The sequence below is a fragment of the Chrysochloris asiatica genome, unplaced genomic scaffold, assembly GCF_000296735.1.
Source record: "Chrysochloris asiatica unplaced genomic scaffold, ChrAsi1.0 scaffold00106, whole genome shotgun sequence".
In the NCBI taxonomy this organism is placed as follows: Eukaryota; Metazoa; Chordata; class Mammalia; order Afrosoricida; family Chrysochloridae; genus Chrysochloris; species Chrysochloris asiatica.
In genome coordinates this window covers 1,291,098-1,303,735 of record NW_006408624.1, presented here as the reverse complement: position 1 = coordinate 1,303,735, position 12,638 = coordinate 1,291,098, and the positions used below count along the sequence as shown (strand labels likewise).

The 12,638-nt window shown below is 39.3% G+C and overlaps 1 protein-coding gene across 1 annotated transcript in view; it reads right to left on the bottom strand.

The window, feature by feature from the left end:
* The window catches only part of GJB4 (gap junction protein, beta 4, 30.3kDa), a 25,714-nt gene that overhangs the window by 5,526 nt on the left and 7,550 nt on the right, over positions 1-12,638 (bottom strand). The window contains 1 exon segment of the mRNA XM_006878283.1: positions 10,527-10,544. Coding sequence (XP_006878345.1) covers positions 10,527-10,544 — 18 coding nt within the window.

Genomic DNA, 12,638 nt, shown 5'->3' with positions numbered 1-12,638 from the left:
TCCCGCAGAGCAGCTGGTAGTTTCGAACTGCTGACCTTAAGTTTCACAGCCCGATTCGTAACCACTACGCTACCAGAGCTCCTAGAACGTCACCTCTGGGACTCCCTTTTCCAGACAGTTGAGGAACCTCCTGAGCTTTCACAGCTTTGCATTTCCCCATCATCATAACTGGCCAGACTGCATGGTCAAAGTTAGCTTCATTAAGCTTCTTCCAAGTTAAGGCCTGTGTGTTGACTGAACACTTCAGTTCACACCAGTAGACATTTCTAGGGACTGTTAAGAGCAGGACATAGAGCAGACCAGGAACTCACCAACTCAGCCTTGATTACCAGCTGACAAGTCTGTTTTGCTCCAAAGCTTTTGCTCAGCCTCTCATGACCTCAAGAAATCACCAAACAGAACCTCTATCCCCTGATCCCGAGTTCAGTCTTCCCACCCCAACAATGCAGAGTACATGGCTGCTGCACAAGGAGATGTCCTCTCTGCTACACATCTGGCCCCAACCCCTCCCAGTTCACACACCGAGTCCCTTCTCTGTCCTTACACAGATAACTGTCTTTTCCCAACACAGGCCCTGGCTCCCTGCCCCAACACCAAACACACTGGTCTTTCCACCTAACGCTTGTTTTCAATGCAAGAGTCATCTCTGAGGCACCTACTATGTACCAGGTGCTGTGTCTGGTGCTGGCCCAACAAAGATAGAGAGGATCAGAGAGGCTGGGCAGAGCTTCCAGGCCTTGGAGAGATACACTAATTAAGAATGGCCTCACAGGTGAGCACCATGGCGAAGGGCTTGTGCTGACTGAGCTCTGTCTAGAGCAGGTGCCTCCCAGTCTGGTGGGGAAGGCTGTTATTGTTGTTAAAAGCCACTGAGTTGGTTCTGACTCAAAGTGATCATGTATAAGGTGTCCGAGACTATAAATCTTATGGGAGTAGAAAGCCTTATCTTTCTTCCACAGAACGGTCTGCAGATTCAAACCTCCGACTTTATGGTTAGCAGTGCAGTGCTTATCCTACAGTGCTCCAGGGACAATAACAGTAGATTTTAATATACTACCTTCAACAATAAGGAGCTCTGGTAACGTAGTGGTTACAAATCGGGCTGCGAATCTTAAGGTCAGCGGTTCGAAACTACCAGCCGCTCTGTGGGAGAAAGATGAGGCTTTCTATTCCCGTAAAGATTTACACCCTCGGAAACCCTGTACAGGGTTGCTATGGGTCGGAAGCGACTCTACGGCACTTAACAACAACAACAACCTTCAACAATGGACAGAACAAGTAGAGAGAAACTCAGCAAAGACAAAACTTCTGACAACACTAGACAATATAATCAACCAACTTGACCTTAGAAGAAGTGTAGCCAGAGTGCTCCTTAGAGGCCAAGATGGCCAAACCTTGTCTCCCATACTTCAGACATATTGTCAGGAGGGACCAGTTGCTGGAGAAGGATATCATGTTTGGTAAGGTGGAGGGTCAAAGATAAAGAGGAAAACCCCCAATGAGATGGACTGGCCAAGTGGCAGCATTGATGGACTCAAGTGTGGCAACAGTAGTGAGGTTGGCCCAGGATCGGACAGTGCTTCATTCTGTTGTGCATAAGGTCACTATGGGTAGGTACTGACTTGATGGCACCTAACAACAACAACAACAACAACTTGACCTTATAGACAAATACAGAGCACTCAACTCAACAGCAACACAATAGGCATAGCCCTTTATCAGCAGATCACATGGGATTGGAATTCAATGGACAGCATGCCCCAGGGCCATGAACACCACACTTCCATAAGTAGCACAACACAGTCCCACAAGTACACAGTGTTACACACAACCACACTTACACAGATCTGCATCCAGTGTTGTGTACATGTGTGGGTGGGTATGTATGAACACACATAGGACATTGACTTTTTTCTGTTCACTTACAGTTAGACTCCTGATGCCCAGAATGGTGCCTGGTACCTGGTTGCTGTTATTAACTGCTGTTAAGTCTGTCAACCTCAACCTCCCCAACTACTACACAGACTTGAAACTCCCCAAACCATTCCCCCAACCAAAGCTCTCCTCTAAGTCTCATAGCCCAACAGCCAATGCATGACAACTCTCAGAAGGCACACAGGAAATTTACACTCAGCAGTGCCCAGATGGAATTCACTGCCTTCCCCCAAATTTGTTGTCCTCAAGATAGAATGCCCACCATCACCACCATGAATAGGACCATAACCCACCCAGTTACCAAAGCCAGGAGCTGGATTTATCTTGTGTGTAGAATGAGGCATGCGGGAGTTTCAAAGGAAGCAACATCAGATTGGTATGTTTAGAAAACGTTCTCTCATGGAGAGAAGAGGCTAGATGGCAGAAGGGACTTGTGACCAAAAGTGAATGTATAGAAAATAATGCCTATGACAACTAGTTTTAAATTTATGAATGGTTTCTTACAGCTGGCGATGGAAACTTTGATGGTGAGTAGAAGCTACTCATTAGCACCCAGGAAATGTGCTATAGTTGCCATATCCTAGTGACACCAGTAAAAAAAAGTTATTGCTATGATTTAGATAAGGGGTAAGAAAGGGGGCTCTTGGGAAATAGTTTAGGCTGTTTCCTTGGTAACTGGTTTTGGTGATTTGGCAGGTGGTAGGATCACTGATAGAAATAAAGAACATAGGAGAAAAAGTAGATTGTTTGGTGTGAGGGGAAGGTAATGAATAGATTCTTCACAGATGTTTGTAGGGGTGTGGAGGACAGTCAAAATGCACTTTCTGCTGCTGGTAGGTGGCTGCAATGGCTGGAGATGATCATGTGATTCTTTTTCTTTTTTTATTTATGTGGTGAATTACGTTCATTGGCTTTCTAATGTTGAACTACCCTTGGAACTCTGGTATGAATTCTACTTGATCTTTGTGTATTATGTTTTTGATATGTTATTGAATTCCACTGGCCAGAATTTTGTTAAGAAACTTTGCATATATTCATGAGGGATGTTGGTATATCGTTTTCTTTTTTAGGGTCGCCTTTGCCTGGTGTTGGTATCAGGGTTACGTTGGCTTCATAGAATGAATTAAGGAGTAGTTTTTCATTTTCTATGTTCTGAAATAATTTGAGTAAAATTTGTGTCAACTTTTCTCTAAATGTTTCGTAGAATTCTCCAGTAAAGCATCTGGGCTGAGGTTTTTTTTTTGTGGGGAAGGGAGTGGGTGTTGGGAGTTTTATTTTGTGTGTGTGCAACCTCTTCAGTTTCTCCTTTTGTTATGGGTCTGCTCGGATTTTCTACTTGTTTTTGTATTAGTTTAGGTAAGTACTGTGTTTCTAGAAATGTGTATATTTCTCCTAGGTTTCCAGAATTGTTGGAGTACATTTGTTCATAATATTCTCTTATGATCCTTTCATCTCAGTTAGTTCTGATGTAATGTCACTCATCTCATTTCTGATTTGGTTGTTGTCATCGTCTCATTCTTTTCCTTTTTCAATTTGGCCAGTAATTTGTCAATTTTATTTATCCTCTCAAAGGACCAATTTTTTGTTGAATTTATTTTTTAAAATTTCATTATTTCTGGTTAAATTTTAATGATTTCTTTTCCTCTAGTGATTGTGCTTCCCTTCCCTCCTCTCAATTTGTTTGAGTTGTAGGGTTAAGCTATTGATATCAACTCTTCCTTCTTTTTTGATGGGTGCTTGCTATGAGTACTGTTTTTGCTGTGTCTCAAAAGTTTTGATATGTTGTTCTTTTGTTCTTAGCTGATTCCAGGAACTTTTACATTGAATTTTTTTGTATCTTCTGTTACCCACTGATTTTTAGGCAAAGTGTTGCTCAATTTTCACATATTTGATGTTTTCCTTGTTCCTCCTATTACTGATTTCTAGTTTTATAGCATTATGATCAGAGAAAGGAGTTCTGGTAGCATAGTGGTTATGAGTCTGGATGCTAATTTCAAGGTCAGAAGTTCGAAACTACCAGCGGTTCCCCAGGAGAAAGAGGAGACTGCCTGCTCCCATAAAGATTTACAGCCTCAGAAACCCTATGCAGGTTCTTCATGAGTCAGAATCGACTCCACAGCACACCACTGCCATCACCATGATCTGAGAAAATGCTTTGTATTATTTTGATGTTTTTGAATTATGTACGTTTGCTTTGTAACCTAAGATATGGTCTATTCTGGAGAATAATTCATATGCATTGGAGCAGAGTGTGTACTATGTGGCTGTTGGGTGGTGTGTTCAGTATATGTCTATGGAATAGAATTGGTTGTGTTATTTAGCTCTTTTGCACTGTTGTTGAATTTCTTTCTAGTTGTTATGTCCCTTGTTTACAGTAATGTGTTAAAGTAGCCTACTATTATTATAGGAAGAATGTCTGTTTCTTGTTTCAATTCTGTTAGAGATTGTTAAATGTATTTTGGAGCTCTGTTATTGGATGCATAAATATTTATTGTGTTTCTGTCCTCTTGGTGTGTTGACCTACAATCATTATGCAAAACCCTTTTTTTTTTGTCTTATAATGGATTTTGACTTACAGTTTATTTTATTAGAGATTGTTATCGTCACTTCTATTCTCTTTTTGGCTACTGTTTGCTTGATATAGATCTTTTCCCCAGCCTTTGAGTTCTCATCTATTTATGTCTTTGTGTTTAAGGTAAGGGTGCTTTCCTATAGGGAACATATTGAGGGATCATAGGTTTTTTGTTTTTTAAATCCATTCTGTCACTGTCTCTTAACTGGCAGATTTAAGCCATTCACATTCAGTGTGATCGTTGATAGGTAAAATTTACTGCTGCTGTTTTATTATGTTTGTGTGTATGTGTGTGTGTGTGTGTGTGTGTGTGTGTGTGTGTGTGTGATGTCAGCTTTTTGTTTTTCCACTTAATTTGCTGTGCTGTTTTTGTTTATGGACTTTCTTTTTGGGTTATAAATTATTGATTTTGTGTTTGTTGCCGTTTTGATTTCCTTCTTTATTTTGGTGAGTATATTTATTTATCAATTTTCTTTGAGGTTTGTCTGAAATTTTTGTTTCATCTTCCTAAGCTTAAAACAGTTGTTAAATCTTGATGTCATATCATCTTGACTTCTCCAAATGGAAGTTCTACATCTACACCATTTATTCCCACTTTTTGTTTTTGAAGTTACTTAATATCTTTATGGCTTAATATCTCTGGTTCCTTGTTTTCAGTTTTGTAGCTATATTTATATTTGTGAAATCTTTATCTGGGTCAGCCACCACTCATCTGTCAGTTTGTTATAATATGGTGGCTTGTGTGTTGCTGGAAGCTATGCCACTGGTATTTCAAATACCCTCAGGGTCACCTGTGGTTGATAGGTTTCAGTGGGGCTTCATGACTAAGACAGACTAGGAAGAAGAAGAGGCTGATAACTTCAGAATGGTTAGCCACTGTAAACCTTATGAATAACAGTGGAACATTGTCAGATATAGTGCTGAAAGATGAGCCCCTCAGATTGGAAGGTACTCAAAATATGACTAGAGAAGAGCGGCTTCCTCAAAGTAAAATTGACATTGATAACATGAATGGAGTAAATCTCTTGGTACCTTCATTCACTGATAGGGCACAACTCAAATGAGAAGAAACAGCTGGAAACATCCTTTAATAATCAGAACATGGAATGTAGGAAGTATGAGTCTAGAAACATTGGAAGTTATCAAAAATGAAATGGGACATATTAAGATCAATATCCTAGGCATTGTTGTTGTTGTTGTTGTTAAGTGCGTCAAGTCAGTTCTGACTTACAGAAACCCTATATCGGGTTTTAAAGGAACTGCTGGTGAGTTTGAACTGCGGGCTTAGTTCTAGGTATTAGTGAGTTGAAATGGACTGGTATTGGCCATTTTGAATCAGATAATCGTATAGTTTACTCTGCAAGGAATGACAAATTTAAGAAAAATGGTGTCACATTTATTGTCAAAAAAGCATTTCAAGATCTATCTTGAAGTATAGTGCCATCTGTGATAGAATAATATCCATATGAGTAATAGTGGTATTAACAAGATTGGTGGTTCAAACTCACCAGTTGCTCATCGGGAACCAGATACTGGGTCGCTATGAGTTAGAAAGGACTCTACATAGCACTTAACAACAATAACAAATAAGAAAGACCAGTTAATAGCACTATTAATTAAATTTACCAGTGATGCCAGTGATGATGAAATTGAAGAATTCTACATACTTCTTCTGTCTGAAATTGATCAAACATGCAACCAAGATGCATTGATTGGAATGCAAAAGCTGTAAACAAAGAGGAAGGATCAGTAGCTGGAAAATATGGCTTTGGTGATAGAGATAATATTGGAGATCTCACAATAGAATTTTCCAAGACCAATGACTTATTTAGGGAGTATGGTGGCTCTGCTGGATAAACATTGAGCTGTGAACCACAGGTTAGCAGTTTGAGCCCACCACCTGCTCCTTGGGAGAAAGATGAGGCTTACTGCTCCCACAAGATTTACAATCTTAGAAATCCTATGTAGGGTCTCTCTGAGTCAGAAGCGATTTAACAGCACTTATTCATTGCAAATCTCTTTTTTTTTTTTTTCAACAACATACACATGGGCTTCATCAGATGGACTACATAGAAATCAAATCCACTACATCTGCAGGAAATGATGATAGAGAAGCTCAACACCATCAGCAAAAAGAAGGCCAAGGACCACCTGTAGAAGAGACCATCCATTGCTTATATGCAAATATAGGCTGAAGCTGAAGAAAATGTAAACAAGTCCACAAGAGCAAAAATATGACCTTCAATATGTTGTTGTTAGGTGCCAATGAGTTGGCACTGACTTATAGCAACCCTTTGTACAAAAGGGTCCTGCCCCAACCTCACAATCTTTGCTATGTCTGAGCCCATTGCTGTCGCCACTGTGCAAATCCATCTCATTGGGAGTCTTCCTCTTTCTCCAACCCTCTACTTTACCAAACATGATATCTTTCTCCAGGGACTGGTCTCTCCTGATAACATATCCGAAGCATGAGAGATGAAGTTTGGTCATCCTGGCTTCCAAGGAGCACTATGGCTGTACTTTTTCAAACACATATTGGTTTGTTCTTTAGGCAGTGCGTGGTACTTTTAATAGTCTCTTCCAACACTATAACTCAAATGCATCTATTCTTTCATGGGCTTCCTTATTCACTGTCCAACTTTCATATGCATACGAGGCTACTGAAAATACCATGGTTGGGTCAGGCACACCTTAGTCCTCAAACTGACATCTTTGCTCTTTAATACTTTAAAGAGTTCTTGGGCAGCAGAATTGCCTAATGCAATATGAAGTTTGATTTCTTGACTGCTGCTTGCCTGAGTGATGATGGTTGATGCAAGAAAAATGAAGTCTTTGGCAACTTCAATCTTTTCTACATTGATATGGATGCTGTTTATTGGTCCACTGGTGAGGATTTTTGTTTTCTTACACTGGGGTGCAACTCATACTGAAGGCTGTGGTCTTTGATCTTCATCAGTCATTATTTTAAGTCCTTTTCATTTTCAGCAAGCAAGGTTTTATCATCTACATATTGCAAGTTGTTAATGAGACTGCCTCAAATCCTGATGCTGCGTTTTTCATCATATAACCCAGTTTCTTGGATTACTTTTCAGCATACAGATTGAATAAGTATGGTGAAAACAAACCTGATACACTCCTTTTCTGATTTTAAACCATTCGGTGTTTCCCTGTTCTGTTCGAACAACTGTCTCTTGGTCTATGTTAAGTGTTCTGGGATACTTATACTTCACAATGTTGTCCATAGCTTGTCATGATCTATGCAATTTAAAGCCTTTGTGTAGTCAATAAGCACAGGTAAGCATCTTTCTGGTTTTCTCTGTTTTCCACCAAGATCCATCGGACATCAGCAGTGATATTCCTCATCCCATGTCCTTTTCTGAAACCAGTTTGAACCTCTGGAAGTTCTCTGTCAATGTATAGTTGCAGCCATTTTTGTATTATTCACATGGGATATCAATGATATTGTCTGATGATTTCCATATTCTGTTGGGTGACTCCTCTTTGGAATGGGCATAAATATGGATCTCTTCAAGCTGGCCAGGTAGTTGACTTCCAAGACCTTGAATGTGTGCCACCTGAATTTAGAGACCATTGCAGGAGCAGATTTGAAACATTAGACACTAATGACCAAAGATCAGAAGAGTTATGGGATGACACCAAGAACATCACATATAAAGGAAGTAAAATGTCTTTAAAAAGACAAAAAGTAAAGACCAAAATATATGTCAAGAGAGACTCTGAAATTTGCTCTTGAGCATAGAGAAGCTAAAGAAATTTGAAGAAATGAAATAAAAGAGCAGAATGGAAAATTTCAAATGATACCTCGAGAAGACAAAGTCAAGTACTATAATGAAATGTGGAGAGATCTGGACTTACAAAAACAAAAGGAAAGAACATGTTCAGTATTTCTTAACATGAAAGAACTGAAGAAAAAATTTAAGCCTCAAATTGCAATATTGAAGGATTATATGGGTAAAATATTGAATGATATGTTGTTGTTGTTGTTAGGTGCCTTCAAGTCGATCCTGACCCATAGAGACCCTATGTAGGGTTTCCAAGGAGCAGCTGGTGAGCTGAAACTGCTGACCATGCAGTTTAAATGGCTTTGCAGTCTGGCACATTAACCCACAGCATCACACCAGGACTAGGAAATATCAAAAGAAGATGGAAAAAATATAGAGAGTCACTGTATCAAATAGAATTGGTCGATTCTCACCATTTTAAGAGGTAGCAGGAACTGATGCTATTAATGGAAAAAGTCCAAGTTGCACTGGAGAAAAACAAGACTCCAGGAATTGATGGAATACAAATTGAAATATTTCAACAAACTGATGCAGCACTGAAGGTGCTGACTCATCTATGCCAAGAAATTTGGAAGACAATTATGTGTTCTGGAATACAGATTGAAAGAGTTCCGTGTTTGTGTCCATTGCAAAGAAAGGTGGCCCAACAGAATGTGGAAATCATTGAACAATATCATTGATATCACATGCAAGTACAGTTTTGCTGAATTAAAAAATAATTGCAGCAGTACATCAAGAGGAAGCTGCCAGAAATACAAGCCAGATTTAGAAGAGGACATGAAACTAGGGATATCATTGCTGACATCAGATGGATCTTGGCTGAATGCAGAGAATACCAGAAAGATTTTTAGTTGTGCTCTATAAACTGTACAAAGACATTCAACTGCGTGGATCATAACAAACTATGGATAATATTGTGCAAAAGTGTTATTCCAGAGCACTTAATTGTACTCATGAGTAATCTGTACACAGATCAAAAGGCAATTGTTAGAACAGAACAAGAGGATACTGAATGGCTTAAAATCAGAAAAGGTGTGTACCAGTGTTGTATCCTTTTACCATACTATTCAATCTGCATTCTGAGCAAATAATACAAGAAACTGGATTATGTTAAAAAGAACATGGCACCAAGATTGGAAATATGCAAGTTGTGATATGCAGATGATACAACCTTGTTTACTGAAGCAAACTGACCTTGTGGTCCTGTGCTTTTATCCTTTGGCGTCACATCAGGGGTTTGTATATGTCATCTCAATTTCCTTCTTCCCTGCATGGTTTTCTGCTGAGAAATCAGTGCTTAGTCATAACCCTTTGTAGACATTATTTGGTTTCTCATGAGCTGCTGTCAGATTTCTTTCTTTCTTTTAGGGCCTTTCCTGTATGGGATTCATTGAGCTTCTTGCATGGAAATCTTTCATGATATTAGAGAAATTTTCTACCAACAAACCTTCAAACATTTTCTCTGTGCCCATTACCCCCTCTTCTGGTATTTATATTGTGTGTAAATTATTCCTCTTGATAACATTACACATAAACTCCTAGGCTTTCCTGATTTTATTCATTTTTTTCCCCCTGATTGCTCCTCAAACAAATTAATACCAAGGGATTTGTTTTCTATTACACTGACTTTTCCATTAATTCAGTTTTATTTCTATGTTCTTCCGTTAAATCATCTATTTCTGATATTTTGTTGTTATTCTTTTAGTTGTTTTTGTATGGTTTCTAATTGTCTATTTTGTCATTTTGATCTTATATTGCTGCTTGAATCATGTGGGGACCATGTATTACTTTCCTTGTTTTCACAAGGCGGAAAGAGAATCAAACTCAAAATCAGTCCAAGGCCAATTCCTATAAAGTGAAGGTCAGACATGCTTCCACCCTACAACCTTCTTTACCTTATTCTGACACCATTCATCCCTCCCACAGCACTCTCTGCTTCACTTGTGGGTTTGATAACCCATTGCAATGGCCATTCATAATTCATAACAGTACTCATGATTATGGGAATTTTTAGGAAAGTGAGCAGGGTACAATTCAGGATCAAAAAACCTCAGGACACAGCAGTTCTAGAATCAGGAATGCCTCTTGTCTGCTATATTGCAGGCACACCTCACTTTTGTCTTTGGCCTGTCAGCCATGTGGTCCCTTGGCCTCTGCCCTGCTTGGGCAAGTGTTATAAAGCTCTTTTAGCCTGTCTGTGAATGCCCAAAGGGCACATGCTTCAAGCAAGTCTTCTGCCCATAGGCTCTTAGCTTTACTCAGTCCATGGGTCTAGAGACTGAAGCTGCTCTGTTTCTCCATGCCACTGCCTCTGCCGTTGCCTCTGCCTTTGCTGTTTCTCTAGATAGGGATCTCATGCTTTAGTCCTGCGGTCTTCTGTCTTGGCTCCTGAGATAGCTCCTTTTAAGCCTAGCTGGAAGGCAAATCCAATCTCAGCATTAGAGTCCTGTATATCTTATTTGCATGGTCCCATTCAATAACTTGGTGGGAATTAAGACTTTGGATATAAAAAGCCATATCAAGTAAATTAAAGGCAACACAATTGCTTTTTTGACTTCTAGGTTTTGATCAGTATTTTCCTTGATCTCTTTATTTTTGTTGTTGTTAAATGCTATTTAGTCAGTTCGGACATTTAGTGACCCTTTGTGTTATTGTTGTTGTTGTTAAGTGCCGTCGAGTTGGTTCTGACTCATATAGAACATATATAGAGTTTCTGAGGAGCAGCTGATGGATTTGAACTGCTGATCTTGTGGCTCACAGTCCAGTGATGATCCTATAGAGCCCCACCAGGACTGTCAGTCCTGTGTTATTTTCACAATCATTGCTATGTTTGAGCCCATTGATGCAGCCACTGTGTCAATCCATCTCATTGAGGGTCTTCTCTTTTGCTGATCCTTTACCAAGCATGATGTCCTTCTCCAGGGACTGAGCTCTTCTGGTAGCTGTCCAAAGTACATGAGATGAAGTCTCACTATACTTGCTTCTAAAGAAAATCCTGACTGTATTTCTTCCAAGACTGATTCGTTTGTTCTTTTGGCAGTCCATGATACATTATGTGTTATTGGCCAATTCCATAATTCAAAGGCATCAATTCTTTTTCAGTCTCTTTATTCATTGTATAGCCTTCACATGCATCTGAGACTATTGAAAATACCATGACTTGTGTCAGGTACACCTTAAAATCTTCAAAGAATCATCTTTGCTTTGTAATGCTTTAAGAAGGTCTTTTGTGGAAGATTTGTTCAACACAATATGTCATTTGAATTCTTGGTTGCTACTTCCATGAGGGTTGATTGTGGATCCACACAAATTGATTTTCTTACAAAGTTCAATATTTTCTCCATTTATCATGATGTTGCTTATTGGTCCAGCTGTGATTTTTGTTTTCTTTATGTTGAGGTGTAATCCATACAGGCGGCTGTACTTGTTGATTTTCATCAGTAAGTGCCTTAAGTTCTCTTCACTTTCAGTAAGTAAGGGTGTGTCATCTGTACACCACAGGATGCGAATGAGTTTTCTTACAATGCTCATGTCATATTTTTCTTCATATTGTCCAACTTGTCAGATTAGTTGCTCATCATACCGATGAAATAAATATGGTGAAATGATACAACCCTGACACACATCTTTCCTGGTTTTGAACCATGCAGTATCCCCTTGTTCTGTTTGAACAACTGCCTCTTTGTCTATGTACAGGTTCCATGTGAGCACAATGACATGTTCTGGAACTCCTGTTCTTCACAATGTTATCCATCATTGTTATCCATGATCCACATAGTCTAATCCCTTTGCATAGTCAATAAAACATAGGTATACACCTTTTTTGTGTTTTGTCATTTCACCAAGATCCATCTGATATCAGCAATGATATCCCTCATTCCATGTTGTCTTTTGGACATGTCTTGAATTTCTGGCAGCTCCCTGTTGTGTACTGCTACACCATTTTTGAATTATTTCCAGCAAAATTTTACTTGTGCATGGTATTAATGACGTTGTTGTTGTTGTTAAGTGCCGTCGTGTTGGTTCTGACCCATAATGACCTTAGATAGGGCTTCCGAGGAGTAGTTGGTGAGTTTGAACTACTGACCTTGTGATTCAAACCGACTGTGCAGTCCAGCGCATTAACCCACAGCACCACACCAGAACTCCAATATTAATGATATTATTCTATAAATTCTGCATTCTGTTGAATAACTTTTCTTTGGAATGGGCACATATACGAATATGGATCTCTTCCAATCAGTTGGCCAGGTAGCTGTCTTCCAAATTTCATGACAGAGAGGAATGAGTACCTCCAGTGTTGTTGAAATAGTTTTTTATACTTTTTA